Raw genomic sequence first — 27,188 nt, 5'->3', positions numbered from 1 at the left:
TTTTGAAGCTGATCTGATTTTATTCTCCATTGATGCCCAGTGAGCAGGTCAGCCTCACAGAGAAGAAGGTCCCAACTTTGATCCCTGTTCCGTGCTGATTTAGTACGGTTCCTGCTTCTGATCACTAGCTTTTGCTGGAGGTGTGCAAGCGTCAACTTCAGGTGACAGGTTTGGTTTCGGATCTGGTTTAGCTTTGAGGTGATCAGATATCCTGTTGATACCCACTATCTCAGCTCATGCACAAACAATGGCATCTTTCATGAGGTACTGGAGGGTGCCTGGCATCTGTAAAACTATACCTCAGCAAGCTGCCAATCACTTTAGGAATGGAGGGAAGAAAAGGGCTGATGGTTGACAAAGAAAGGGGTGGTGGTTTGAGTATATAATTCTGCACATGTATTTCTTGCTTGCCCACATTTCACTTGGGGCCCCACTATTTTGTAATGACTGGCATTTCTCGTAGTAAGAAAGAAATTTGATATGTTTCAAAGAAAAATTCAACAGGAAAGTAAAAGAAGAAATTGGAAAAAGAAACTTAACTTTTTCCTTCCCCATGGGAATGCTAGAATTCCAAAAACTTTTGTGAATTTAAAGATTGCAATCCCGAATATTTTCCTTTATCATGCATGTCTTAGCCACGCATTTGCCTCATTGGATTGATGAAGGAAATGATCCACTTCCTTTGGGATACACTGAATGATGGGTTCGACTTTACTGTAAAAGCAGGACTTGCTGAATAAAGACAGTTGTAAATCATCTAATGTCTTCCTACATCCCCTTTAGCACGCGCTACAAGCCGCAGGTCGTACTGAGGTTTAATTTCTAGCAAGCCCAAATCATTTTGGCAGTTCTGATTCTTGATGGTCCTTTTGCTTCTAAGGCTGCCTTCAGATGCCATGCCATCACAAAACCAGATTTTATTGCCTTTATTCCAGATTGTCTTTTTCATTTATCTATTTCATCAGTTATCCAGACAGAATGATAACAGGTTGTGGACTCAACTTTGGTATCTGCTGTTGGTGCTGAATTGCATTGTTATTCTGTACCCAACAAGCAACCATTTCCCTCTATTTAGCCTCCATCAAAACAAATTCTGGAGGTCTTAGGACATGTATTGGTAAAGAGTTGAACTGAGTCATTTCAGACAGTTAGTATAGAATGTGAATGCTTTAACCAGAATACCATCACCCATTGAAAAGACTTGGAACCATTTGCCTCGTTTTTATTTTAATGTACTCTCCTTCCTGCAGAGTTCATTTTAAATATTTTTATTTAGTTGCCCTTTTTTCAAAAGAAAGTTGCACAACTGTACTATCGTTTGTACCTGAGCATTATCTCAGGGTTAGCAGATGACAAACATATTAGGGGGCCGACTTCTACTTCTGTTCCTGTGTTACCCTGTGCTTAGGAATTTGTGCCAAGCTGCAGATGGGCAGTACTCTACAGCCAGATTTTCCTCACCCAGACCAAAGCGCAAAATAGCAAACCATGATAGTTAAACTGTTTGCAGCCCCACTTCATTCAGCATGCTTAGTACCAAACAATTCAAAGAACTAAATCAATTGATAGTATAGAATGAAAAACATTTCCATCAAAGTTCAAAGAAACTTGCAGCACCTTTTTGCACTTCTGCAGAGACAAGATATCTCTGCATTAGCTTTATTCAAAACAGCAGTTACTATCCAGTGACCTTTAACTGACATCAAACCCCCACCACACTCAACGTACCGCCTGCCACCTTCATAACATCGCCTGTCTCCGCCCCTGCCTCAGCTCATCTGCTGAAACCCTGATCCATCCATACCTTTGTTACCTCTAGACTCGACCATTCCAATGCTCTCCTTGCCGGCCTCCCATCTTCTACCCTCCATAAACTTGAGCTCATCCGAAACTTCTGATGCCCGTATCCTAGATCGCACCAAGTCCTGTTCACCCATCACCCCTGTGCTTGCTGACCTCCTTTCGCTCCAGTCCGGGAACGCCTCGATTTTAAAATTCTTATCCTTGTTTTCAAATCTCTCCATGGCCTCGCTCCTCCCTATCTCTGTAACTTCCTCCAGTCCTGCAACCCTCCGAGATCTCTGCGCTCCTCCAATTCATGCCTCTTGCACATCCCCAATTTTAATCGCTCCACTATTGATGGCCATGCCTTCAGCTGCCTATGTCCTAAGCTCTGGAAGTCCCTCCCTAAACCACTCTATCTCTCCATCCTCCGTTAAGACACTCCTTAAAAGCTACCATTTTGACCAAGCTTTTTGTGACCTGTCCTAATATCTCCTTATGTGGCTCGTTGTCAAATTGTGTCTGATAATCGCTCCTGTGAAGCACCATGGGATGTTTTGCTACGTTAAAGGCGCTATATAAATGCAAGTTGTTGTTGTTATTAGAAATGCTCCTTGATTAAGAAGCCAGGAATGTTGTTCTCTGGACTGTACTCTGTATCAGTTGCTGGAAGACCAACCCCCTCTGGCTTCCAGGAGCTTAATGAGCAGAACTCCTAATGTTTGAAGTCCTGTTCCACAGAACCGCCTCTGACACAGTTTTAAATTACTGGACTGATTGCAGCAGTGGTCAGCATGTGAAGGAAGGAAAACGTATATTAATATTTTTAAAACCAAAACTTCTCAATTTTTTCACAAGTGATGGAGGACTTGCGTGATTTATTGTTTTGTTTATTGTCAACCAGCTGTCATTTTGCTGCTTTTGTTTCTGTTGCTTGTGATATTGGAAGCCTCGTAGTGGTGTCAAATTAATGATTTCTGCGGGCTGCACGTGAACATGCACGATGGTAGTCCAGGACTTGTTGTAAATAAGGTCCGCAGGGAATATAATCTTGATGCAAGTCAAATGATGGAACCAACAAGTCTAAACTCATGCTAAAAGCTAAAGTCTGCTCATGTCTATGTAAAGGGATCAGTGGAATCTACTGGAATGTTAGTTCACTTTTTAAATTGAATTTATCTGGCCAAGTATGTACATAAATAAACTTCACTTCATTCTGGTTGATTCTATCTCTCATAAACAGTAGCAATTTCCTTTCCTTTTGATTTTTCACTGGTTCCATTTCCTTTCCCACCAACACTTTTAAGTGTTCTGGTTTGACTCTTTTTCAACTTGTTTTGTAATATTTTATATAATCCTTTGTTTTCCCCACAAACTTCACCATTGTTACACTGTTCAATGTGTAAGGCGGTGCAAATACAGCTTTGTATAATGGCTTTGTTTCAATAGCTCTTGTGTCATTCTAAGTTCAAGTATAGATTAACAAAACTCTACATCCTCCTTCTTACACAGCATGCAATAAACTAGCAGGGCGTCTCTGGTACAACTTGTTGACGGAACAGTTTTAATGGGCTCGTTTGATTTCTGTGCAGGATGCTTAGAACGCTGCCTAGTTTTAATTTTAGTAGTGCTGGTAATTTTATGTAAATACTGTCCTTTGCCCACATTCCAAAAACACATTTTTTTTTAAATTACCTACCTCACAATTTCTTTTTCCTCAAAACTTATTTACAAGTAGTGACTTCCACCCTGAACTCTTGTGTTTCAGGCCCTTTGCAGTCTATCAAAGGGGACATTAGCAACATCAGTCAATCTGCAGTGCACAGGTGTGTCAAGTGGGTGAATGATGCCTTGATTGCCAGAATATGCAACTTCCACCTCATTCCCTGTCAACAGCAGAATTGTGGCAAGATTCTACAAAATCCAAGCGTCCTTGGCACTGTGAGCTTCTGCCTCGCTTTTTGTGATACTTTCCTGATCCGTTTGTGGCCTAGGGCAAGTATTTCCAAACTGGTTGTAGGGCCACATGTGCTCCCTCCCCCACCTCCAGTCTTGGCAATCCAGCCTTTGAAACCCAGGCGGTCGACCTCGCTTTCCCATTCAAAGACCTAAGATTAATTCAGTTATGAAAATTTTCTTTAACAAAAAATGCCTTCCCCTCTGAGCGGCTGCTGCGGGACTAGAAATGAACACAGGAAATCCTGCCCCACAGCCAGAGAGCTCTGAATTTCTGGTATTGTTTACGCTGGGAACCCACTGGTAAAATTGTAATGAGGCTGCCCTGAAAGTTTCAGTAGAGTCAGCACCCAACCAAAGTGATGGATGAAAAATTCACTGCACCCACTTCCCACTCAGTCTGCGTTTGGACTGTGGAAAAACCCTGTTATAGTGTTTGCAGTGTATCTTTTTATCTCTCATTTGTCATGTGTGTTTTTTTTGCTTTAGTCATACATCATTGTAGATTATGTGTCCTTGTTTTACCAACATTTGTTTACTGCATGTGTGCCTTCATTTATGCTAGAAATCAATACTGTCCTTGCACCATAGATATAACAGAAATATTACACGAGACTCTCGGTTAAATTGTTGCCTTTAGTATATGTTTTAAACAAATACGCCCTTCTCATTGAATGAACAAACTCTTCTCAGAAGCATGGTATAGGTCTCAAAAAGGCATTTAGTTAGAATTTCTGAAAGAAAAACAGAAAATGCTATAATTATACAGCATTTACAAAGAGAAAAATGGGTCATGTTTTGTTCATGTTTCCTTCATCAGAACTGTCAGAATGTGAGTAAAAATTTCTATTAGTTTTGTGTTGAAACAATTCTAATACTTTCATAGTTTCAGTACAACTGAAAACCAATTAGAAATTATCAATAGTTCTTGTTGATGTGATAGAAATATTGGGGGCGATTTTCAAGTGCTGACTACTGTTTCTCACCTGAAAAACGGTGTTGGGGGAGGGGGGGGTGGGGTGCGGGGATGGTCATGGGGTTGGGGGCGGGGACGGTCACAGGGTGGGGTTGGGTGGAATGGTCACGAGGGTGGGGGGGGTCGCCTTAGCCACCCCATGGACGTCGAAACCCCCCCGAATGCAACTTTCAGGTGGGCCTGTAAATGTGCAATCAGCACACTCTGCCCATTTGTACTAGGCAGTGAGCGGTCTAACCAGTAGTTGGTCCTTAAAGGGACCGCTCCACAAAATTGCCCCACAAATATAGTGCGACCCATTGCTGGCCTGTGCTCGGCCCCTTTCGGGATCTGTTCCTACCAGCTGTCCGACTCAGTGAAGGAGCCGGCTGATTTCCCAGCCTCCTAGAACTGACGGGTAGTTTGCCACCCATAACACGCCGGCTACATTCAAATGCAGTTCAGGCCTTCCAACACCAACTTTGGGCATCATTGACTTTGTGCCTGTTTGATCATACATAATAAACTAATACAAAATAGTAGCTAGTAGGATTAATAGCCCGTGAATAGACTTTTTTCAAAATGGTGGAAAGTGCTGCATGATTTACAAAATCATCTCAGTGAGGCTATGAATAGTGTTTCAAAAGACAAAAGTTGCGTGAATGGATTCAAGCTATGCTGGATTTTTTCAAAGGAAATGTGGAACACATGCTTAGTTTTTCTGACTCTGTAGCTGTAGTATACAGCTGGAAAAGTGTCCTTTTTTGTCTTCTGAGGTTTTCTCTAGTTTGTAGTTGCCCAGACTCTGAACTTTTTTTTAATATTCATTCATGGGATGTGGGCATTGCTGGCGAGGCCAGCATTTATTGCCCATCCCTAATTGCCCTTGAGAAGGTGGTGGTGAGCTGCCTTCTTGAACTGCTGCAGTCCGTGTGGTGAAGGTTCTCCCACAGTGCTGTTAGGAAGGGAGTTCCAGGATTTTGACCCAGCGACGATGAAAGAATGGCGATATATTTCCAAGTCAGGATGGTGTGTGACTTGGAGGGGAACGTGCAGGTGGTGTTGTTCCCATGTGCCTGTTGCCCTTGTCCTTCTAGACGGTAGAGGTTGCGGGTTTGGGAGGTGCTGTCTCATTACTTGTACTTCTGCTCTCAGCCCTTCTTTCCACAACAATAGGGACCTGCTTAGCCTCGCCTATGATCCCGCTAGAGTCCACAAGACAAAGGAAAATCAGGTGGGGTGAATAACGGGCAGCTGATTGCCAATGTTGAGTTCACCCCGCCCCCGGCGCTAAAAGTTAAAATCTACCCCATGATCTCTGCCCATTCTCCACTTCTCTCTTTGCTTTGGTCAGCCCTATAAAGGGCTTTCCTTTTGATTTCTGTCTTGTGGAGCTAAAAAAAAGCAGACATCAGGAAGTGAATTAAAGACTAATTTAATCTCTGACAAAATAATTTCATAAACTAAGCTTTGCTTACAGTTTATGAGGTTGTCTGAACCCTTTTATTGAGTTACAGCCTTTCAACTCAATCCAAGGTAAGCTATTATTCATTATCTAATCTTTGCCTCATTATGCTCCAGGCCAGGACACCAACACAGTAGATTCAACAGCTAATGCTCTTGACACACAAGCCAAGCATTACAACAAACGCAAAACAAACCTGCAAACATCAGTATTGATGAAAAGAAAAACTACAAGTACTTGAATGCTACCAAAACACAGCACATCTGACAGCATCGGGGGATGGAGTTAGGAGCAAAGGTGCAGAGTTTTGATGGGAGATAAATAAATTGGATTTGGTCATTCATTGTACAATTGGTGAAAGTTCTGACTCATCCACAACTCGACAACTTGGCGAAGTGAACGTGGAGCTGAGTGGCAATGATGTGTTCGAGGTCCTTGGAGTGGAAAGGTTAGATATGGGATGGTAGTTGGAGAGGATTGAAGGATCAAGTGTAGAGTAGATTTGGATTCTACAATAAGGGTTGTCCCTTGTGTCAGATGATTAGATCATCAGTTTTTCACATTGTCCCATGCATCTGTGGACTCTGATTTATGGGACAGTATAAGTTCATTGCAAAACTTCTAATCCAATCGATATATAGAGAGGTGAAATTACGCTTTTAGTAAAAACAGGAGAATACCTGTTTTTGCTCCTCAATTTGCAACTACTAATGACATCACATTCACAGAAATTGGATTTTTCACAGCCCCACATTGGTTTACCTTGGCTAAAATGGTAGCACCTTTGAAGGTTGAGTGTTCAAGCCCCAGTCCAGAGATTTGAGCACATAGTCTAGGCTGACATTTCAGTGCAGTATGGAGGGAGTGCTGCATTGTTGAAGGTGCCATCTTTCAGATGTGAGGTTAAATGTACATGAGGTTCTGCCCTCTCGGGTGGACGTAAAAGATCCTATGGCACTCTTGGAAGAAGAGCAGGGGATTCTCTGTATCCTGGCCAATACTTATCCCTTAACCAACAACACCAAAAACAGATTATCTGGTCATTTATCTCATTGCTGTTTGAGGGACCTTTGCTGTGTGCAAATTGACTGCTGGGTTTTGTACATTAAAACAGTGATTACACTTAAAAGGTAATTCATTGGTTGTAAAGCACTTTGGGATGTCCTGAGGACTATAGAAATTGAAGTTCTTTTTATTTTGTTAGTGGGCCACTAATAATGGAGAAAAACACTCCATGAAGTAGCATTTCAGCCTAGAAGTACCTCATGTATTGCACAGACCCAAAATAAATGAGAAATTATTGTACTCTATATAGGATTATTTGCTGTATGTTATGGTATATAATTTCAGATCTATTCAAAGTAATTGTTTTCAAAGTTTTGGATTACTAGTTTTATCATAAAATGTAGGCTGCATGTGATTGAAATACTTCAGTTTTTTTATTATGGAAAATATATTATCAGCAATTAACTTTTTGTACATGAACAACTTGCATTTTTATAGCAACTCTCGCATAAAGGAAAACATCTCAGCACAGGGCAGGGGCATAGTGACGTAAAAGTCGGCATCTGATGGTAGAGCAGAGGGAACAGGGAATAAGGAATAAGCAGTCTGGTATTAGAGGAGTGGAGGGCATATTGAATACAAGACTGGAGAAGATAACATATATAATGTTGGGTGAGGCCATGTTGGAAAATGAAAATGAAAATTTGAAAACGAGGATTTGAAAACAATGAAATATTAAAATGTTTAGCTTTTGTGTCTGAATAGTCAGTATTAATATTAATGTGACTCCGAGCCCTGTTACAAGCTCCCCAAAATACGCTACAGCCACACGTTCCATTGTGAGTTAGTGTTTCATTTATCAACTGTCTCCAGTATTAAAACTAACCGACCAACTAGTCCTTCAAAATTAACCGGGAATGTATCCCGTCCCTTCACAGGGCATTTACTTTTTTGATTGGTTGATTTTCTGGGGCACAGGGAACCAGTGAGTTAAGTGAATTAAGGGGTGATGGGTGTACAGGACTTGGCATGGGACAGGACACAGTGCATGGAGTTTTGAATGTGTTGGAATTTGTGGAGGTGGGAAAGCTGTTGAGCGTTGGAGTCGTCGATTCTCACGGAGATGAAAGTGTGGATTAGGGTTTGGTCAGTGGTGACGGAGGGAGAGGCGTAGATGGATAATGTTCCAGAGATGGAGGAAATCAGTCTAGGCAAAGGACCAGGTGTGGAGTAGGAGGTTAAGCTGGGGGTCGAACAGGACACTGACATTTTACACACAACGTTTCCCTTCACTGAATTCTTTTCAAAAGCAAGGCTACATTTTAAAATGATACAGTCACAAGGAGGCCATTCGGCCCATCGCGCCTGATCTGGCAACATTTCAATGCAGTTACAGTGCTCTATACAGAAAACATTTTCAAGTACTATACATTTGGAGGAATGTATATAATTGGGGTCCTTGTAGTCTTTCAGTTTAAAATCAGCATCTAGTTTTAAAGAAAATGTAAAACAAAAATTTATTTTTAAGCCATTTCCTTTAATTTCAATGAAATGAAATTGAATTGTAGACACCAAAAACAACCTCAAATATATCTGTTACTTGCTGCTACTGGGATTTGCTGTTACTTGTGTCTGTGCCGAGCCGGTATTATTTTTGGAACAGGTCTCAAATTGTCTTTGTGCAAGCACATGTGCAGGCCTGAGAATGCCAAGCTCACTGAGTCATTTCTTACTTAAACATACAGGAAGGTCGCCAGCTCAACTGCACATAAGCAGGGTGTGCCTGTCTCAAGGGTGCTTGCTGCAAATAAAGTTCAACGCCTCCTTTATATAACTATCGAGCAGACAGCCAATTGGTGTTTTGTTGCTTTGCACAGTAGATTGTTAAAGTACACAAAGTAGTACGGGTGTATTTGATTGGTTCATGAAGTGTAGGTGCTGTAAGCCCCACCTGCCGTTACTAAGCTGTGTTAAGAATTCTTGGATCTCTGCTTCAGCAGCTTAGGATTCAGCATCGACTGTTTCATTGAAATACTTTTATTTACAAGTTATTTTGAGCCACAGTGTCTGGAATAATGGTTCTCAATACTGAAGGTGGTGTTGGTAAGTTTAAATATGTCAGGATTTCCTTTTCCTTTCAAACTATCACTGGTAGTTATTCAGGCCGTCTGTTTAATCTTCATGTCAGTACAGGTATTAGTTTAAGATTATGATTCTTTTAGCAAAAACAATGTTGAGGGATGTTAGTAAGATGAGGGATTAATATATAAATTATTACTTTTTTATTGTACAGATTTACAAAATTAAAAATAATCTTCTTATAATTGTTTTGGCTTAAACCTTGTACTAAACCAGGAATTGGCCTAGGTTGTGGCTTTACTATGAGACCTAACCGTACTATTTTTCTGACTTTTACTCTGTCAAAGTTTATTGAATTGACCCCAGGATGGGGTTATATCAGGCTTTAGCTAACCAAACAACACTGGGTGTTTGGCACAAAAGCAGTATTATTTTCAATGTTCGCATCTGTCTAATCAATAGAACATTAATGGGTAAAGCAAAGATTTTATAGCTAAATTATTATCACAATAACAACTGAAGTTACGGTGTCTCTTCTTGATTTCATAAAAGCAAATTAAATGTCAGCAACCACAGCTCTGTGCACAGTATATTTGTTGAGCATCAATGTTTTTTTGAGGGTTCTACAACAACCATTTTGCGAAGGGCATGACAGAGACTGTGTTCCAATTCTCTATTTGGTGAGGGAGAGCATTACAACACGTCAGAATGTTATACTTAACGTCTATTACACTTGGGCTGCGTTTTGAAGCTTCATTGGTACAAATAAGTAGCTTGCTATACTAAAAATTAAGCAAACTAAAATGTTTGAAAAGAAATTGATTCAAAATATGTATATTGAAAATGTTTGCAATTTAAAAAAAAAGGTTTCCCTGAGTCTTTACTGTTTTAATGGTAATTTTTTTAAACCTGTTTTGTTCAGAAGGAAATACGATGAAAATAAAGTGAACATTTTTTTTGTGTGGATGATATCACTGAGCTAGACAGGTTTATTTCTGCTTCAGCGTTCTACTTTTAAAAACAACTTTTGGAACCAAAATAATCATATGGTGGTTTTAAATCATTTTAAACAGGCAATTTGTAATACAGCACGCTACTCTATTTGAGTCTTACAACTAAAAATGGCACATCTCGTCATTATGCTAGGATTGTTTCTTTAAACTGGAGTGGGAGGAGGAATTTCACCACCAGTTTAAAAAAAAAATCAGAATTTAATTGGGATTCTGTTTTTCTGGGTTGCCATCTGTGATCAATCAAGTTTGAACCCCAGCAATTCTATCTTTTCCATGATTTCAATCAGGTCATTGGGATTTATTCAAATATATCATGGGTTGGGTTCCATTGCCTTTATTTTATGACACACACACACACACGATTTAATTTGAAAAACGTGGAATTCTCTTCCTAAACCCTGGCACTTTGCTACATCTCTATGCACCTTCAAAAGCCTCCTCTTCGACCACAGCTTCAGTCACCTCGCCTATCTCCTGCTCAGTGTCCTTTCCCAACCCCTTATCCCCCACCCCACTTTGTGAAGCACATTTGAATGTTTTGGCTCGGTGTCAGTTTACGCTCCTGTGAAGCACCGTGGGACGTTTTAATACATTAAAGGTGCTACATAAATGCAAGTTGTTTGGCTCCTTAAAAATGCTATATAAGTGAAGTAATATTGTTGTCCCAGTGCAGTCACAGGGAAAAAGAGCTCCATTGACAGTGCTGTCTAGAATTTACAGGTCATAATTTTAATACATACATTTTATTGAAATTGTGTGGAAATTAAACAGTCAGCCATTGCTATCCAACTGTAATAATCAGTCTGAACATTTCTTTGGTGTGTTGTGCAAGTTTGAATATGGTACTAACCGTGTAGTCTTAATGAATGTATCACTTCAGCCGCCCAGTTTCAGGGAATGTAATGTCATTGTCGTGTGGATTATTCTTGCCGACATGACAATCAACAAGTATTTCTTGCTGAAGCCTGGATGGGTACTTTGAAGTTGTAATTAAATTACCCTTTAATATCCTGCGCGCACTAAGTGACACGGGGTAGCTGGTCTGCTGCAGGACTCATAGCTTGTATTGGTCCAGTGCTAGCTGGTATTAAGTTAAATGCAGTTAGTGGGAGCTGATGCTAATTGACACACAACAACTGAACTCTCACACTGTTCTGTAGTTGTGATTATGCCAATACCTGTTTTCATGTAGTTCATGAGTTATACAGTAATATTCACTATATATTGAATTGTTTTCTAATCTCAGTACATTTTTGTTGCATTTGATTAAATGTCACTTGAAGTTATGCCATTTTACTGCTGTCTTAGTGCGTGCATGCATAGTTAGACTCTTTAAAAGTCTTTAAAATGCCGTGGCTGAAAGACATGAAGTGAAAACCTTCAGGTTGGGAAATGGATGAAACATTGCCATTTTCCTGGCGATGTACTGTATGCAGTTGCTTTAACTGTTGCATTTGGATGCATCATTATATTTTGAATAAAATGGATTACCTTCGGGGATATGGCCAGGTGTGCACACTATTTGCAAATTTGTGTACCTTTTGCCCCCAGGCAGAACATCAGTGCAATTAGGATGCAACATTTGATTTGCTGTCCCAGGGGACCTGGCCAGGAAATCACTGCTGCTCTTCTCCCTGATGATCATCTTCACTGCCGGTCCCGGCTGTACCTTAGTCTACGAATGGGAATTCCGGGTCTTGCAATGCATCAGGCATAGCAGCTATTGGAAGTCTCTTCACCGACAAGCTGCCTGGGGACGCAGCTCACCAGTGTACTTTAAATGAGGCCCGAGGCCAATATCGGGTGAGCCTTGGGCCTACTCGTTCAGGCGCAGGGATCGAATTTCTACCCCAAGTTCTCCTGCCTTCTTGTGGAGAAGGGACTGTCCCTAAATTAACAGTTGAGGCCAAGGACTTAGACATTGGGAACTTCAGTTAGTGCTGCCCACTCTGAATTTTAAACTAATCTGTTTTGTAGTTTGAGCAAATTAAATCAGAACTGCTCCGGATGACTGTACAAATGGCATTTTGGACCTGAGGTGGAGTTAAGGAAATCAGCCATGAAATAATGGCATGTCACTAGCGTAAAGGGAAAATTTGAATAGGGAATTCCTCCTCCTCAAAAGCCAATCAACCTTTTCCCCCTTACAAACCAAAGTGTACACAATTTATGTGAAAATGGAAGTGGGGAACTACATGAAATTTAAAAGTTTTATTGAGATTAAGGAAATGTTGTTTCATGCAAGGTTTTTCTTTTCATGCTTCAAACCATGATAAATGAGATTTTTAGTCCTCCATTCTGAGGTAGAGCAGTAATTTCTTTTTAACCATTTAAGGATCGTGGAAACAAATTCTCTCAATACTTTGCGTTACACTAGAGGTTTTGAGTAATTACAGTAAGCAATTGTATAGGTTCTCTTTGCTTCTAGTACTTCGGTCACACTATGTGGTGGCTACCTGAGGAAATACTTGAGCAGTTACTGTAATGCATATCTTACAATATGGTGACAATGTTGCTATCTACTGCAAAGATTTTTGCAGTGTTAAAACACTTGGGTGCCTCTGGAAATGTAAGTTGCTATAGACGGTTAATAAGAGTCTTCAGCATTGAGTAATGGTTGACTTGGCTTCTGTATGTTGTAGTCATGTCTGTTACTTCAAGTACAGACATGAAACTTATTCATTAGTCATGTTTAATATTGTGTCAGCCTTTTTCTTGTAATGATATTCATGGATAATAGTTGAACAATACATATGTACCGAAAGCAGTAGTGGTGATTATTTACAGCCGATGAACCATTGGTATAGTGACCTGGAAAGTAAGACGTTGGTGTTTTTAATACTAATCAGCATTGCAGTCACCATTAGCGGGGATAATCTGTTTGAAAAAAAAATCAAAAATGTGCTTCTGAATTTATACTTGATGTACAGAATTAATAAGGAGACAGTGCTATCTTTCATCATCACAGTACATTGTATTATCTGGAATAGTGTTACACACCATCATTTATTCAGAGCTACGTACCCAATGCATGTCTTGCTCTAGTGCCACTATCTGCAATACTCTAGAATAATGCATTACTTAGTGAGTGAAGTAAGATTGCACCTGCAAACTGAACTCCAGATTTGAAATAGAGAGCTGTCAGGTGAAGACCAGGCACTTTCTCACATAATAATGTCCTTTTAACTCCTATATAGAAGCTAGGATAACCCTGCCTCCTAAGAGCATCCACATGCCTTCCATTGGTGGAAGGCAAGTAAAGGAAAGGCAACAGCTAACCTTCTCAGTGCTCGGTTAGCTTTCCACATTAGGGCAGATCACTATGGAAAGCCCAGAGTTGCATGGAAGAATCCTTACAGTCAGTTAGTCCCTTCGTTTTAGCATTGTTTTAATTGTGGATAGTTCTGCTTTAAAGCAATGTTGTCAGAAACTAACTATGTTCCTTCATTGGAACATAGGAGCCTGTCCAGAAGAAAAAAGATCTGATTAAGAATTAGTATTGTGTAGGTAATGCCCACAAGTTGGTCATAATGTTTTTTGCGGCGATTTTTGTATTGAGCGTTTACATGTGGTTCGAAACTAACAACCTCTTATAAAACAGCATATTGTAAGTTGCACCATGACTCTGGACTATAAATTAGTGCTTTATTCTGCAATGGTTTGTTTTTCTACTGGTGCTACTTGACAACACCTATGCACTTATCACTACTGTCCCTTCTGGCATTCTTCTTGTCATGGGCATTCTGTTTTGTAGTCCCTCTACTTCCAGGCTATTGCCTTCTCTTGATTCTTCTTCCATTGGGTAAATTTGGCTCAATTAGAACAATGTTTATTTTTTTTCTTATAAGTGATAACCATAATAATAACATTGAGTTAATTGTTATGCAACATCAGGCTCATGAGGTTACATGTCTTAAGTCACTCTTTTCCTTCATTATTTTTAAAATCAGTGGATCACACAATCCATCCACATTATTGGCTGACAGTAGACATCTTGTATTGAGTAGACACATCTATTTACAACAACTGAATGTTCAACTGTTAAGTCATACTGGAGAAGGCTTTATCACTTTCAATTTACTCTCCTCATCTTCTGAGTACAATGACACATAGTTACAGCACAGAAGGAGGCCATTCGGCCCATCATGTCCATGCCAGCCGAAAAAGAGCTATCCAGCTTAATCTCGCTTTCCAGCACTTGATCCGTAGCCCTGTAGGTTACAGCACTTCAAGTGCATATCCAAGTACTTTTTAAATGAGCTGAGGGTTTCTGCCTCTACCACCCTTTCAGGCAGTGAGTTCCAGACCCCCACCACCCTCTGGGTGAAAAGATTTCTCCTCAGTTTCCCTCTAATCCTTCTACCAATTACTTTGAATCTATGCCCCCTAGTCACTGAACCCTCTGCTAAGGGAAATAGGTCCTCCCTATCCACTCTATCTAGTCCCCTCATAATTTTATGCACCTCAATTAAATCCCCCCTCAGCCTCCTTTGTTCCCATGTAACGGAACATTTAGATAAGCATAATTTAATAGGACAAAGTCAGCATGGCTTTATGAAGGGGAAGTCATGTCTGACAAATTTGCTTGAGTTCTTCGAGGATATAACGTATAGGGTGGATAAAGGGGAACCAGTGGACGTAGTGTATTTAGACTTCCAGAAGGCATTCGACAAGGTGCCACATAAAAGATTATTACTTAAGATAAAAAATCACGGGATTGGGGGTAATATTCTGGCATGGGTGGAGGATTGGTTATCGAACAGGAAGCAGAGAGTTGGGATAAATGGTTCATTTTCGGACTGGCAACCAGTAACCAGTGGTGTTCCACAGGGGTCGGTGCTGGGTCCCCAACTCTTTACAATCTATATTAACGATTTGGAGGAGGGGACCGAGTGCAACATATCAAAATTTGCAGATGATACAAAGATGGGAGGGAAAGTAGAGAGTGAGGAGGACATAAAAAACCTGCAAGGGGATATAGACAGGCTGGGTGAGTGGGCGGAGATTTGGCAGATGCAATATAATATTGGAAAATGTGAGGTTATGCACTTTGGCAGGAAAAATCAGAGAGCAAGTTATTATCTTAATGGCGAGAGACTGGAAAGTACTGCAGTACAAAGGGATCTGGGGGTCCTAGTGCAAGAAAATCAAAAAGTTGGTATGCAGGTGCAGCAGGTGATCAAGAAAGCCAACGGAATGTTGGCTTTTATTGCTAGGGGGATAGAATATAAAAACAAGGAGGTATTGCTGCAGTTATATAAGGTATTGGTGAGACCGCACCTGGAATACTGCATACAGTTTTGGTGTCCATACTTAAGAAAAGACATACTTGCTCTCGAGGCAGTACAAAGAAGGTTCACTCGGTTAATCCCGGGGATGAGGGGGCGGACATATGAGGAGAGGTTGAGTAGATTGGGACTCTACTCATTGGAGTTCAGAAGAATGAGAGGCGATCTTATTGAAACATATAAGATTGTGAAGGGTCTTGATCGGGTGGATGCAGTAAGGATGTTCCCAAAGATGGGTGAAACTAGAACTAGGGGGCATAATCTTAGAATAAGGGGCTGCTCTTTCAAAACTGAGATGAGGAGAAACTTCTTCACTCAGAGGGTGGTAGGTCTGTGGAATTTGCTGCCCCAGGAAGCTGTGGAAGCTACATCATTAGATAAATTTAAAACAGAAATAGACAGTTTCCTAGAAGTAAAGGGAATTAGGGGTTATGGGGAGCGGGCAGGAAATTGGACATGAAGCTGAGTTCGGATCGGTCAATGCCCTGTGGGTGGCGGAGAGGGCCCAGGGGCTATGTGGCCGGGTCCTGCTCCGACTTCTTGTGTTCTTTAGATTTGTGGTTGGGATCAGATCAGCCATGATCTTATTGAATGGCGGAGCAGGCTCGAGGGGCCGATTGGCCTACTCCTGCTCCAATTTCTTATGTTCTTATGTTCTTATGTTCATGAAAACAACCCAGCTTATCCAATCTTTTCTCACAGCTAAAATTTTCCAACTCTGGCACCATTCTCGTAAATCTCCTCTGTACCCTCTCTAGTGCAATCACATTCTTCCTGTAATGTGGTGACCAGAACTGTATGCAGTACTCAAGCTGTGGCCTATCTAGTGTTTTATACAGTTCCAGCATAACCTCCCTGCTCTTATATTCTGTGCCTCGGCTAATAAAGGAAAGTTTCCCGTATGCCTTTTTTACCACCTTATCTACCTGTCCTGCTACCTTCAAGGATCTGCGGACTTGCACTCCAAGGTCCCTTTGTTCCTCTACACCTCTCAGTATCCTCCCATTTATTGTGTACTCCCTTGCCTTGTTTGCTCTCCCCAAATGCATTACCTCACACTTCTCCGGATTGAATTCCATTTGCCACTTTTCTGCCCACCTGACCAGTCCATTGATATCTTCCTGCAGTCTACAGCGTTCCTCCTCACAATCAACCACATGGCCAATTTTTGTATCATCTGCAGACTTCTTGATCATGCCCCCTACATTCAAGTCCATATCATTAATATATACCACGCTGGACTTGAGTTCCAAAGTTGGCAGCAGATGGGTTTTAAGGGACCTCCAGTATCTCTCCCAACTGTCAGCAAGTCATTTTATTGAGGGAGACATGCAGAGGACATCACAAACAAACATGATCCTGCACTTACCAGACATCTACACATGAGCAGGACCCCAGCTGACATTCGCTACGAGCACCACCACCGCCACCACTGGTTGTGGTGTCTCACCACTTCCCTGGCTGATAGTGGCTAACTCAGTACAGACCACTGATTGAGTCCATCACACAGTGCGGTGCGTTTATCTACGGAGCGAACAGGGTGCCTAATTAAGTTTTGTTTCTAAAATATTAAGGCGTATGAAAACTATGATGATTAAAGAAGTAGACATATAGCGTCTCACAGTGATGCCCATAAAAAGTATGTCCTGCCCGTTGCCTCACTCTCCTATTCATGTGACCTTGCTTGAGATAGTAGTCTCATCATTTCCAAGAAATACATTTCTCTGATATTAATACAATATAGTACCACGCAGGCAGTGTCACGTAGTTGGTTTCGCCCTTCCTGAAAGCCTTTCCTGAATAGTACAACTTCACCTTGTTTTATCAAATGTTTTTGGTGGTTTTGTAGAATAAAGGAAATAGATTTTACACATGGTGGTGGGTTACTACTTGATGTGCTACAAATAATTTCATAATGAGTGGGATGGGGTGGTGCCAGAGGACTGGAGAATTGCAAATGTTACACCCTTGTTCAAAAAAGGGTGTAAGGATAAACCCGGTAACTACAGGCCAGTCAGTTTAACCTCGGTGGTGGGGAAGCTTTTAGAAACGATAATCTGAGACAAAATTAATAGTCACTTGAACAAGTGTGGATTAATAAAGGAAAGCCAGCACGGATTTGTTAAAGGCAAATCGTGTTTAACTAACTTGATTGAGTTTTTTGATGACGTCACACAGAGGTTGATGTGTATTTGGACTTTCAACTGGCATTTGATAAAGTGCCACATAATAGGCTTGTCAGCAAAATTGAAGCCCATGGAATAAAAGGGGCAGTGGCAGTATGTGTACGAAATTGGCTAAGTGACGGGAAACAGGGAGTAGTGGTGACCGGTTGTTTTTCGGACTGGAAGAAGATATACTGTGGTGTTCCCTAGGACTAGGACCACTGCTTTTCTTGATATATATTAATGACTTGGACTTGGGTGTACAGGGCACAATTTCAAAATTTGCAGATGACACGAAACTTGGAAGTGTAAACAGTGAGGAGGATAGTAATAGACTTCAAGCGGACATAGACAGGCTGGTAGAATGGACAGAAACATGACAGATGAAATTTAACGCAGAGAAGTGTGAAGTGATACATTTTGGCAGGAAGAACGAGGAGAGGCAATATAAACTAAACGGTACAATTCTAAAGGGGATCCAGGAACAGAGAGTCCTGGGGATATATGTGCACAAATCTTTGAAGGTGACAGGACAGATTGAGAAAGTGGTTAAAAAAGCATAAGGTATCCTGGGCTTTATAAATAGAGGCATAGAGTACAAAAGCAAGGAAGTTATGTTGAACCTTTTATAAAACACTAGTTCGGCCACAACTGGAGTATTGTGTCCTGTTCTGGGCTCCGCACTTTAGGAAAGATGTGAAGGCCTTAGAGAGGGTGCAGAAAAGATTTACTAGCATGGTTCCAGGGATGAGGGACTTCAGTTACGTGGATAAACTGGAGAAGCTGGGGTTGTTCTCCTTGGAGCAGAGAAGGTTGAGGAGATTTGATACAAGTGTTCAAAATCATGAAGGGCTTAGATAAAGTAAATAAAGAGAAACTGTTCCTATTGGCGGAAGGGTCGAGAACCAGAGGACACAGATTTAAGGTGATTAGCAAAAGGTGACATGAAGAAAAACTTTTTAATGCAGCAAATAGTTATGATCTGGAATGCGCTGCCTGAAAGGGTGGTAGAAACAGATTCAATCTTGGCTTTCAAAAAGGAATTGGGTAAATTCTTCAAGGGAAAAAATTTGCAGAGCTACAGGGGAATGGGACTAACTGGATTGCTCTTACAAAGAGCTGGCACGTGCACAATGGGCCGAATGGCTTCCTTCTGCGCTGTACCACTCTGAGTGGCAGATCAGCATAGCATTTTTGGAGCTTGGCGATCTTAAGATATGAATTTGATTTGGAGTCTATCTCCCACTCAGAAAAAAATTGTATTTCAGTATTGGGAGCTCAGTTTGAACAATGGAATTGCATGTGAATGCTGTAGTACCTAAATGGCCCATTACACCGACTGATCCCACAGGAAAAGGGTAAGTATCTTTAAAACTGAATTTAGAAGGACACTCTTTTCATCAGCAACCTTCTTTCGCTCAAATCCTTCCATAGTTTCCCTTTTATAAAAGAGGATTGATGCAAATCTTTAAATTCGATCAATGTAATGTTGACCTTTTAAGATGTAAAAGAAGTGAAGGAATGTACATTATGGCACATTAATCCATCATTTTTGTTGCTTAATAATGGAATTCTGGAAAGTGGGAGGTCAGTCGCTAGGGTAAGATACAAATTCGCATTTGTACTGCCTTTGTTTTTGAAGGCAAAAAGCAGCAGAAACTCCTCTGAGTGAACTCCTTAAATTAAAACAATTCCTGATCCTATCAAAAAAATTCAACAATATTGAACCAGAATATGTTTTTAAACATCTGGATGCACTGAACATGATTTGAGATGCATTCTCAAGACATCAGACAGATTGAAGAAAGGACTTAATTCATTTCGTGCTTAGAACCAAGATCCATCCTTGATCATCAGTCTACATCTTGGTCAGAAATCTGATTTTGCTAATAGAGTGTTTGCGTATACATAGAAATACAGAGAAGTTACAGAACAGAAACAAGCCATTCAGCCCAATCAGTCCTTGTCGGCGTTTACCCTTCACATGGCAAATAGTCCTAATCATATTTATCCACCATGTTCCCATATCCCTTCAACCTCTTTTCCTTAATCCACTTATCCAATCTAATCTTGAATGTTGACAAAGTTTGTCCACTCTGGAAAAACTGACCTTAATTCCTATTTTCTGTTTTCTCCTTTCTAACCATTTTTTAATCCAGTCTGGTACCTCCTCCTAATTCCATACCCCTTGATTTTCTCTAGTGATTCTCCTGTGTAGTACCCTGGAGTCCATGTGCACTACATCCGCTGCATTTCCCCCATCTACCATATCTGTTACCTCCTCAAAGAATTCTATGAGGTTTGTCATGTACGATTGTCCCTTTTGAAATCCGTGCTGGCTACTTCCAACTATTTCACTTTATCTAGATACATGATAATTTCATCCTTAATTAATGACTCTAAAATTTTCCCTACCACTGATGTTAAGCTAACTGGCCTTTAATTACTCGGATTAGCTCTGTCTCCCCTTTTAAAAATGGGTACTACATTGGCCATTCTCCAGGGTAGAACCTATATTATCCAGTTTGGAAGTACTAAGCTTTTTTTCTTTTAAACTAATCGACACACTTATATAGAGTTTTATGTTATATAACAAATTCTTTAAAGACAAGTAGCAACCATCTATTTTTAAAATGGTAGCAGCCTGAGTATTTTTTAAGTAAGAATAGCAAGCAAACACAAAAGTGAAGGAATTAATAAAATGAAAAAACAAAAAAAAAATAAGTCCAGGCAAAACTGTTCGTAGTGCCGAATTGCAGCCACGGAATATTGCCACAGTTCCTTAGAAATTCTGAAGGCTAGATTATTTACATCAGATGAAGGAGATACAGTGACAGTGGAGGGCAGGCATAAAAATGTTGCCACATGAACTTTCCTTTGAGAGAATGTGTAAAGCGTTCACAAACACTTAAGTAATCTTGTTAAGAGACTAGACTGCAGACGATTTCTTAACTCTACTTAAAATGAAGTGTGTGAAAACACCCTGCTGCTGTAACGTGCAGATGATTAAAGCATTGACGACAATTTCTCTAAATGCGAGATGCTTAGCAGGAAAAGACACGTGAGACTTCAGGAAGTGGTTTTGGATTCTGAAAGATTTTCACACTGAAACAAAATACGCAGTAATGTTAAGACTTAGGCCATACGCATATATGCAGGGTGGATCTGAAACTTACGAACAACTGTTTTTTGTTAACCTACATATATAATTACATACATATTTCATTTCTTAGTGATTTATTGTTCACTATTATTTCCCCACAAGAAGCAATTGTCTTTTCAGCTGGGTAAATGGGGTGCTGTGGCCTGCCATTTCCTCAGAGATGGAACTTCCTGTCGTCACAAGTTGTTTCATGTTGTAGCTCCAGCTGAGAACTAGCAAAGCTCCTCTCCGACCAGTAAGGTGAGCTTCAGTTCCAGGCTTGATTCATCTCTCTGTTCCGCCCCCCACCCCTCCGATCACATCCACATTCCCTCATACGCACACTCACTTACTTCTTTGGAGATGGATACCTGCCAAATAACAATTTAAAGTATATTATCTTCTGGAGAAATGTTCCTAACTATGTTAACAGAACTAAATTAGTATTTAAGCAAATTTCTTTTTTTTTAAAAAAGCCTTCAAATTTTGAAATAATACTTTAAGCTATGTAGTGATCTTGTGATAATTTTTTACAGTAATTTCTAAGATGTTCCTTTTACATTTTGCTAATTGAAAATAGTGTGTACATTTCAAACTCAGCAATTAATGTATGGTTCTGGTAAGGTTTCAGGCATTTGGTAAATAAATGTGAATGTTACAGTTTGATCTTAAAATGAATTAGAAATCAGCAGTTTGGTGTTAAATGCCTATTAATCGTTAGTCACCAGACAAAATCATCATTTTACTCATAATGGTTTAGTCATCTTGTACTTAGACAGAAGTGACTTATTAAGAGAAGTATTCGAACTGTCAAAGAACCCCATCCCAGTTGCATCAGAAAAAATACCAGTCAATCAACAGTGCAACATTCGCAGTTATCCTTATTGTTAAGACACATCTTTGCCAAATGTATGACCGTAAGTCAAAAACAGCTTTCACAATAGTAGTTTTAATAGTATAGTACTGTTCTTTTTTCTATTTTCTTATTTTATGTATCTAAGAACTAAGGTTCCAGCACGTACTTTTTAAGTTGATGTTTTATCTACAGTTGATTAAGTCTAATTCTTGCCTTTTTGAGGCATCACTTGCTTCAGGGGTTGTTCTGAGCTTGAGCACAGCAATATAATAGAAATGCTATTTTAACAACACACCAAAAGTTACAATGGTTAAGAATGAGGTCTCATGAACAGAAGAGGATTAGAAACATTCCTAAGTACTCTGTTAATCGGGAACAGTAGTGTAGTGGTTATGTAATTGGGCTAGTAATCCAGAGGCCTGGACTAATAATCTGGAAATAAAAAGCTATTATCAGTAAAAGTGACCATGAAGCTGTCGGATTGCTGTAAAAACCCAACTAGTTCACTAATGTCCTTTAGGGAAGAAAACCTGCTGTCCTTACCCAGTCTGGCTTATATGTGACGCTAGCCTCACACAACGTGGTTGACTCTTAATTTCCCTATGTAGTGGGGTAGCAAGCAAGCCACTGAGCTGTATCAAACCGCTAAGAAGGAGGGCCACTACCACCACCTTAGGGCAATTAAGGATGGGCAATAAATGCCGGCCTTGCCAGCGATGCCCACATCCTGAGAATGAATTTTTAAAAAAAAATCAAATGTATAGTATATTATTGTTCTAGATGAAAAAGATACAACCCACACTGTGCACCAGTTTACCCATACACCTCTGTGATTCTGTTCTTGACCCAGCCACTGGTGGATTTGTAACGATGGGCCTAGGAGCCTCAGTCTCTCCGTGTGGAATCGTGCCTGCCTTCTGCTCAGCACTTCCATTGATAACATAGGGAATGCCTTACAGGATGCCAAAGATATAAACCCACATCCTGCTACTTTTTTGATGCAGAACTGCCTTTTGTTTTCTAATTTTTCACAGTTACTGTATTCTGAGCTTACATCATTGCAAGTTGCATAAAGGTTTTGACATTTTGGAATTTGTTTTGTTAATTGGTCGTGGTGTTGGGCTGTGCCAGAGTATATTTTGGGAACCACAAAAGACTTCATCAAAAAAAGTGTAAAATTATATGATTTATATTCTAAAAATGTACTGTTTTCAGATGGTTGGTTCATTGACACACGTAGTTGTGATGTTGTTTCTGAAACGTAAAATATTCTGGATCAAGCAAATAATTTTTATGAACTTTGATGGTTTCTAGACTCTGTTGTACTTGCAATTATGTGCAGAAATCAGTAGAATAGAGTCAAAAAGATACTGCACTGGTGCCAATTACTTTGGGTGATACTGTTTAACTATTAGGAGTGGACAGTAGTTTTGTTGCTTAGCGGATAACTCAGTCAGGATTTAAATGATTCTCATATGCAATTTGATCTTTAGCCACAACCATTGCCTGTTTATTGTCTGCGTGCTCAGCTTGGAGACCACCTGTATTCGTTTGTTTTCTAATAGTTTCAATTGAAAGTTTTTAAGATACTTACGCAATATATACTTTTTAATTGGGTGTCAGTCACACATGGCAACTGTCAGTGTTTCACTCTGACAGTTAATGAATTGGGAGCCCAGTCAGTATGTTCTAACAAAAATTGACTGGGGCTCTTTCCCCTCATTATCAACCGAGCTCCTTTCCCCTCACCACTGACCAGGCCCTTCTCCCTGAAGCACTGTTCTTACTCAAGCACTGATTATAATGATCCCTGCATACAGTAAGTGGGACTTCTCGTGAGAACAGGAATTCTTGCCTATGGCATGTGGTTGCAGGAACCCCTTCCATGAGTGGAAGAATTCGGGTAGGAGCAACACTGAGGGGAGATGAAGAAGGGGAATGGATGTCAACGAAAGGGAGAAGGAGAATGGATGGGAGTAAAGAGAGAGGGAAGTGGGGAAATGAAGGGGTGAGGCATGAGTGAAATAGACAACAATGAAGGCAAGAACGAAATGCATGGCAATGAATAAGAGAGAGTGGGTCAGAAGTTTGGATCGGTGCTTTGTGGGTGTAAAAGGGTAAAAGCTGGGAGCATTGATTTTAGGGGAAGGAGAAAGGAGGGTGCTAGCATTTACTGAGGGAAGAGTTCCACCGTGAGCTGGGTGGGTGGGGGGAGTGGTGGGGGATGTGCCAGCTTGAACTGGGTGGGGGTTGGAGGGAGAAAAGTGTTTCAGCTTGAATTGGGGGACAAAAAAAAAGCATCATCTTGAATGGGGGAGGAAAAATGGTGCCAGTTTGAATGTGGACGGGTCGAAGGAGAGTACCAGCTTGAGCAGGTTGGAGGATTATTTGTAATATCAAAACTCAAAATTCCTCATTCCCTCAGAATCCCCCCCCCCCCCCCCCCCGCCCAAAAAAGGGCACCGCCAATTTTGTGTCTAACATTTGGATTTCCTCCTTTGGGCTGACATGTACATATGTTTTTTAACCAATACTAATGAAGGAATGTTGGTTATGCTTACAGCTTAAGTTACAAAGCCCATGTAGTTACTTGTTTTCACATGCCACAGCTTATAATCAGGAGCGTTCATGAGTTTGCAGCTGTTCGGGGGTTGTGTCACTTTTTATTAAGCGTTTGCTAGTTTTCTAAGTTGGAATGTATGACCACTGCTTGGGTTCCTGGTGAGACTATAGCTGCTTTTTTTATTAGTCTCACTTTAATTCAGATGCTGGTTTTCTGGTGTAACTCAAGTGGGTGGGGGTGGAAAATTGGGTCAGGGCACATGGAGTCAGAGGCCAGGTGGCAGACTGGATTGAAAGATGTATAGAAAAAACAGAAAACAGAGGGTAGGAGTTAAGGGAGGTTTCTCAGACTGGTGGAAAGTCTGTCCCACAGGGATCCGTGCTGGGACCACTCTGGTCACTATTATACATAAATGATTGGACTCAGGAATTGGAGGTATGGTGTCAAAATTTGTAGATGATACCAAATTTGGGGTTAAAGAAAAGAAAGACTTGCATTTATATAGTGCCTTTCACGACTTCACGAACAATGAAGTACATTTTTTTTAAAAGTGTAGATGCTGTTGTAATGAAGGAATTACATTACAACGGTAATGTAATGTCGGGTATAACTAATAATGTGAAAGACTGCACCAAAATAAAGGAAAACATAAACAGACTTGCAGAGTGGGCGAATAAATGGCAAATTAAATTCAATATGGTGAAGTTTGAGTTGGTTCATAAGGTCACTTATTCTTTAGAAGGTAAGAAACTAAATGAAGCAGACGAGCAAAACGATCTGGAAATACTGATCTATCAACTGCTAAAAGTCACAATGCAAGTTGATAAGAGTGCAAAGTGCTGGGGTTCATTTCTAGAAGAATGGAATACAAAAGCAGGGAGGTAATGTTAAATTTATACAGAATCATGGTTAGACTACATTTGGAATACTGTGTGCAGTTCTGGTCTCAATAATACAAATAGGATATTGAAGCACTGAAGTAAGTGTTGAAAAGATTTAAAAGATCTATCAGGAAAGATTGAACAGGCTTGGGCTCTATTTTCTGGAAATATTCTCTGAGAAAGAGAAAATTAAGAGGAGACCTGATAGATGTCTTCGAAATGATAAAGGGGTTTGATAGGATAGATATGGAGAAATTGTTTTCACTTGTGATTCCAGAACAAGGGGGCATAAATATACAATAGCCACAAACAGATCAAAAACAGAATTTAGGAGGAGTTTCTTTACACAGACAGTGGTGAGAATGTGGAACTCGCTGCCACATGGACTGTTTGAAGCAGATAGCATTGACACATTTAAGGCGAGGCTTGATGCATACATGAGTGAGCGGGGAATATGGGAGCAGGGTGGAAAGAGGTGATTAGAGTGGGAAGAGATTTATGTGGAGCAAAGACCAATTAGGCTGAATGGCTTGTTTCTTTCTATGCTATAGATTCTATATAATTGTATGTAGCTCCATTATGCCAATGGCAGGGTCATTGTAGGTCTATGACACCATTGGTTCCAATACTACAGAATGTAGCTGATTCAGGGATAGGTACACGTTTGCAGTTGACTGTACTCCTATAGTGTAAAAATGCCTATACACACACACTCACACATAAAATGGCTGCTGTTACTAGAAATTAAGATTTTCATGCAGTATCATGATATTTACAGATGATTATCAGGGCCGTGTTACTGTTTGTTTTTGCCACATATTTCAACAGCCAATATAGGTAAGCTGCCAGGTGCCACGTACATTAAGTAACCTAGGTTGTAATTCCTATCTATGCTAAAATTTTCAGCCAGGTTTATGAGTAATGGGTGATAATACTGAGATTGCAAGAGCATCAGGCACTGAACAGAGAGATATGAGGAGAAAAAGATTGCACAGATAAAATAGTCTGTGATATATGTGAACTGTTAGAGTGCCTCATGTTCTTTCACTGGTTGATTTTGTCAAAGAGGTGATTTACTTGGTCTATAATCGTAAAAAAATTCTATCATATTATATCCAGTGCAGGGACACTGTACAGCTTTTTAGACATCACTATTTAAAATGATATACAGAGCCTATATTGGAAAGTGGTTGTAAATCACAAACATGTGGCTCTGCCTACTGTGTAATTATGGCTGAGAGAACGAGAAGTAGCCTAAAATGGAACTTCTAAGTGTCATTCCTAGTTTTGAGACATAGTCACAATAGAACAAGTGAAGCCTCTTCGTTGCAGGACTATCATGCTTTTAGTTAGTAGATTAAATGAATAAAAATGATCTAAATCTATTCATAAATTCATTACTAATGTTCAGACTTTTATATTCAGTAAGCTTGTTCTTCAGTTCCATGCCTTAACAATATTGGTAGAAAACCAATAGAGTATCTGTTGAAATGGTTGTGTTATCTCACTACTAATACAGCAGCACTCATCTCAGAAACTAAAGAGATTAAATTCTGTTTGAGAACAATTTGTTCTATGTATTCAACAATTCCCATTCATTGTATATTGCATACATAAGATCACAGTTGCATCAGTTAAGCCACACTTTGAATATTATAAAGCAATTTGTTTCCCTAGAAAATGATGAGGGTATATTTCTGATCACTATACCACGAGAGCAACAGGTACTGGGGACCAGAAAATCTGTCTCTGATCCATACAGCTCCATCTGCACAATTTTCTAGCAGACTACCTAGAATGTTCTCGGCGAAAAAGGGCCATGGCTTCATCTAAATGAAGCCTAGCAAGATTGTATTTCTGCTTAGGATTGGATTGCGCTAGACATGCCCTTCACCCATCTGGAGTGGATTTAAGATTATGGAACTGTTAAAAGGATATATGGCATTTTAGCCTAGTTCTTATTTTCCAGTTTAATAGCGTTTAATGCTGGCCTCTGGTATTTACGTTGGTATTTTTAATTTTTTTTAAATTTAGAGGG

General features: G+C 40.2%; 1 protein-coding gene across 3 annotated transcripts in view; it reads left to right on the top strand.

The window, feature by feature from the left end:
- Window positions 1-27,188, top strand: part of cyth1b (cytohesin 1b) — a 198,910-nt gene that overhangs the window by 72,920 nt on the left and 98,802 nt on the right. Inside the window, exon 1 of one of the 3 annotated variants that reach the window (XM_068004020.1) lies at window positions 9,083-9,266. The exons of the other annotated variants lie outside the window; for them this stretch is intronic. Coding sequence (XP_067860121.1) covers window positions 9,239-9,266 — 28 coding nt within the window. The 5' untranslated portion in view covers window positions 9,083-9,238. Of the gene's footprint in view, window positions 1-9,082; window positions 9,267-27,188 lie in introns of those variants that run through there. 3 annotated transcript variants of the gene reach the window in all.

The sequence above is a fragment of the Heptranchias perlo genome, chromosome 23 (assembly GCF_035084215.1).
Source record: "Heptranchias perlo isolate sHepPer1 chromosome 23, sHepPer1.hap1, whole genome shotgun sequence".
Classification (NCBI taxonomy): Eukaryota; Metazoa; Chordata; class Chondrichthyes; order Hexanchiformes; family Hexanchidae; genus Heptranchias; species Heptranchias perlo.
This window is presented reverse-complemented; position numbering and strand designations above follow the sequence as displayed.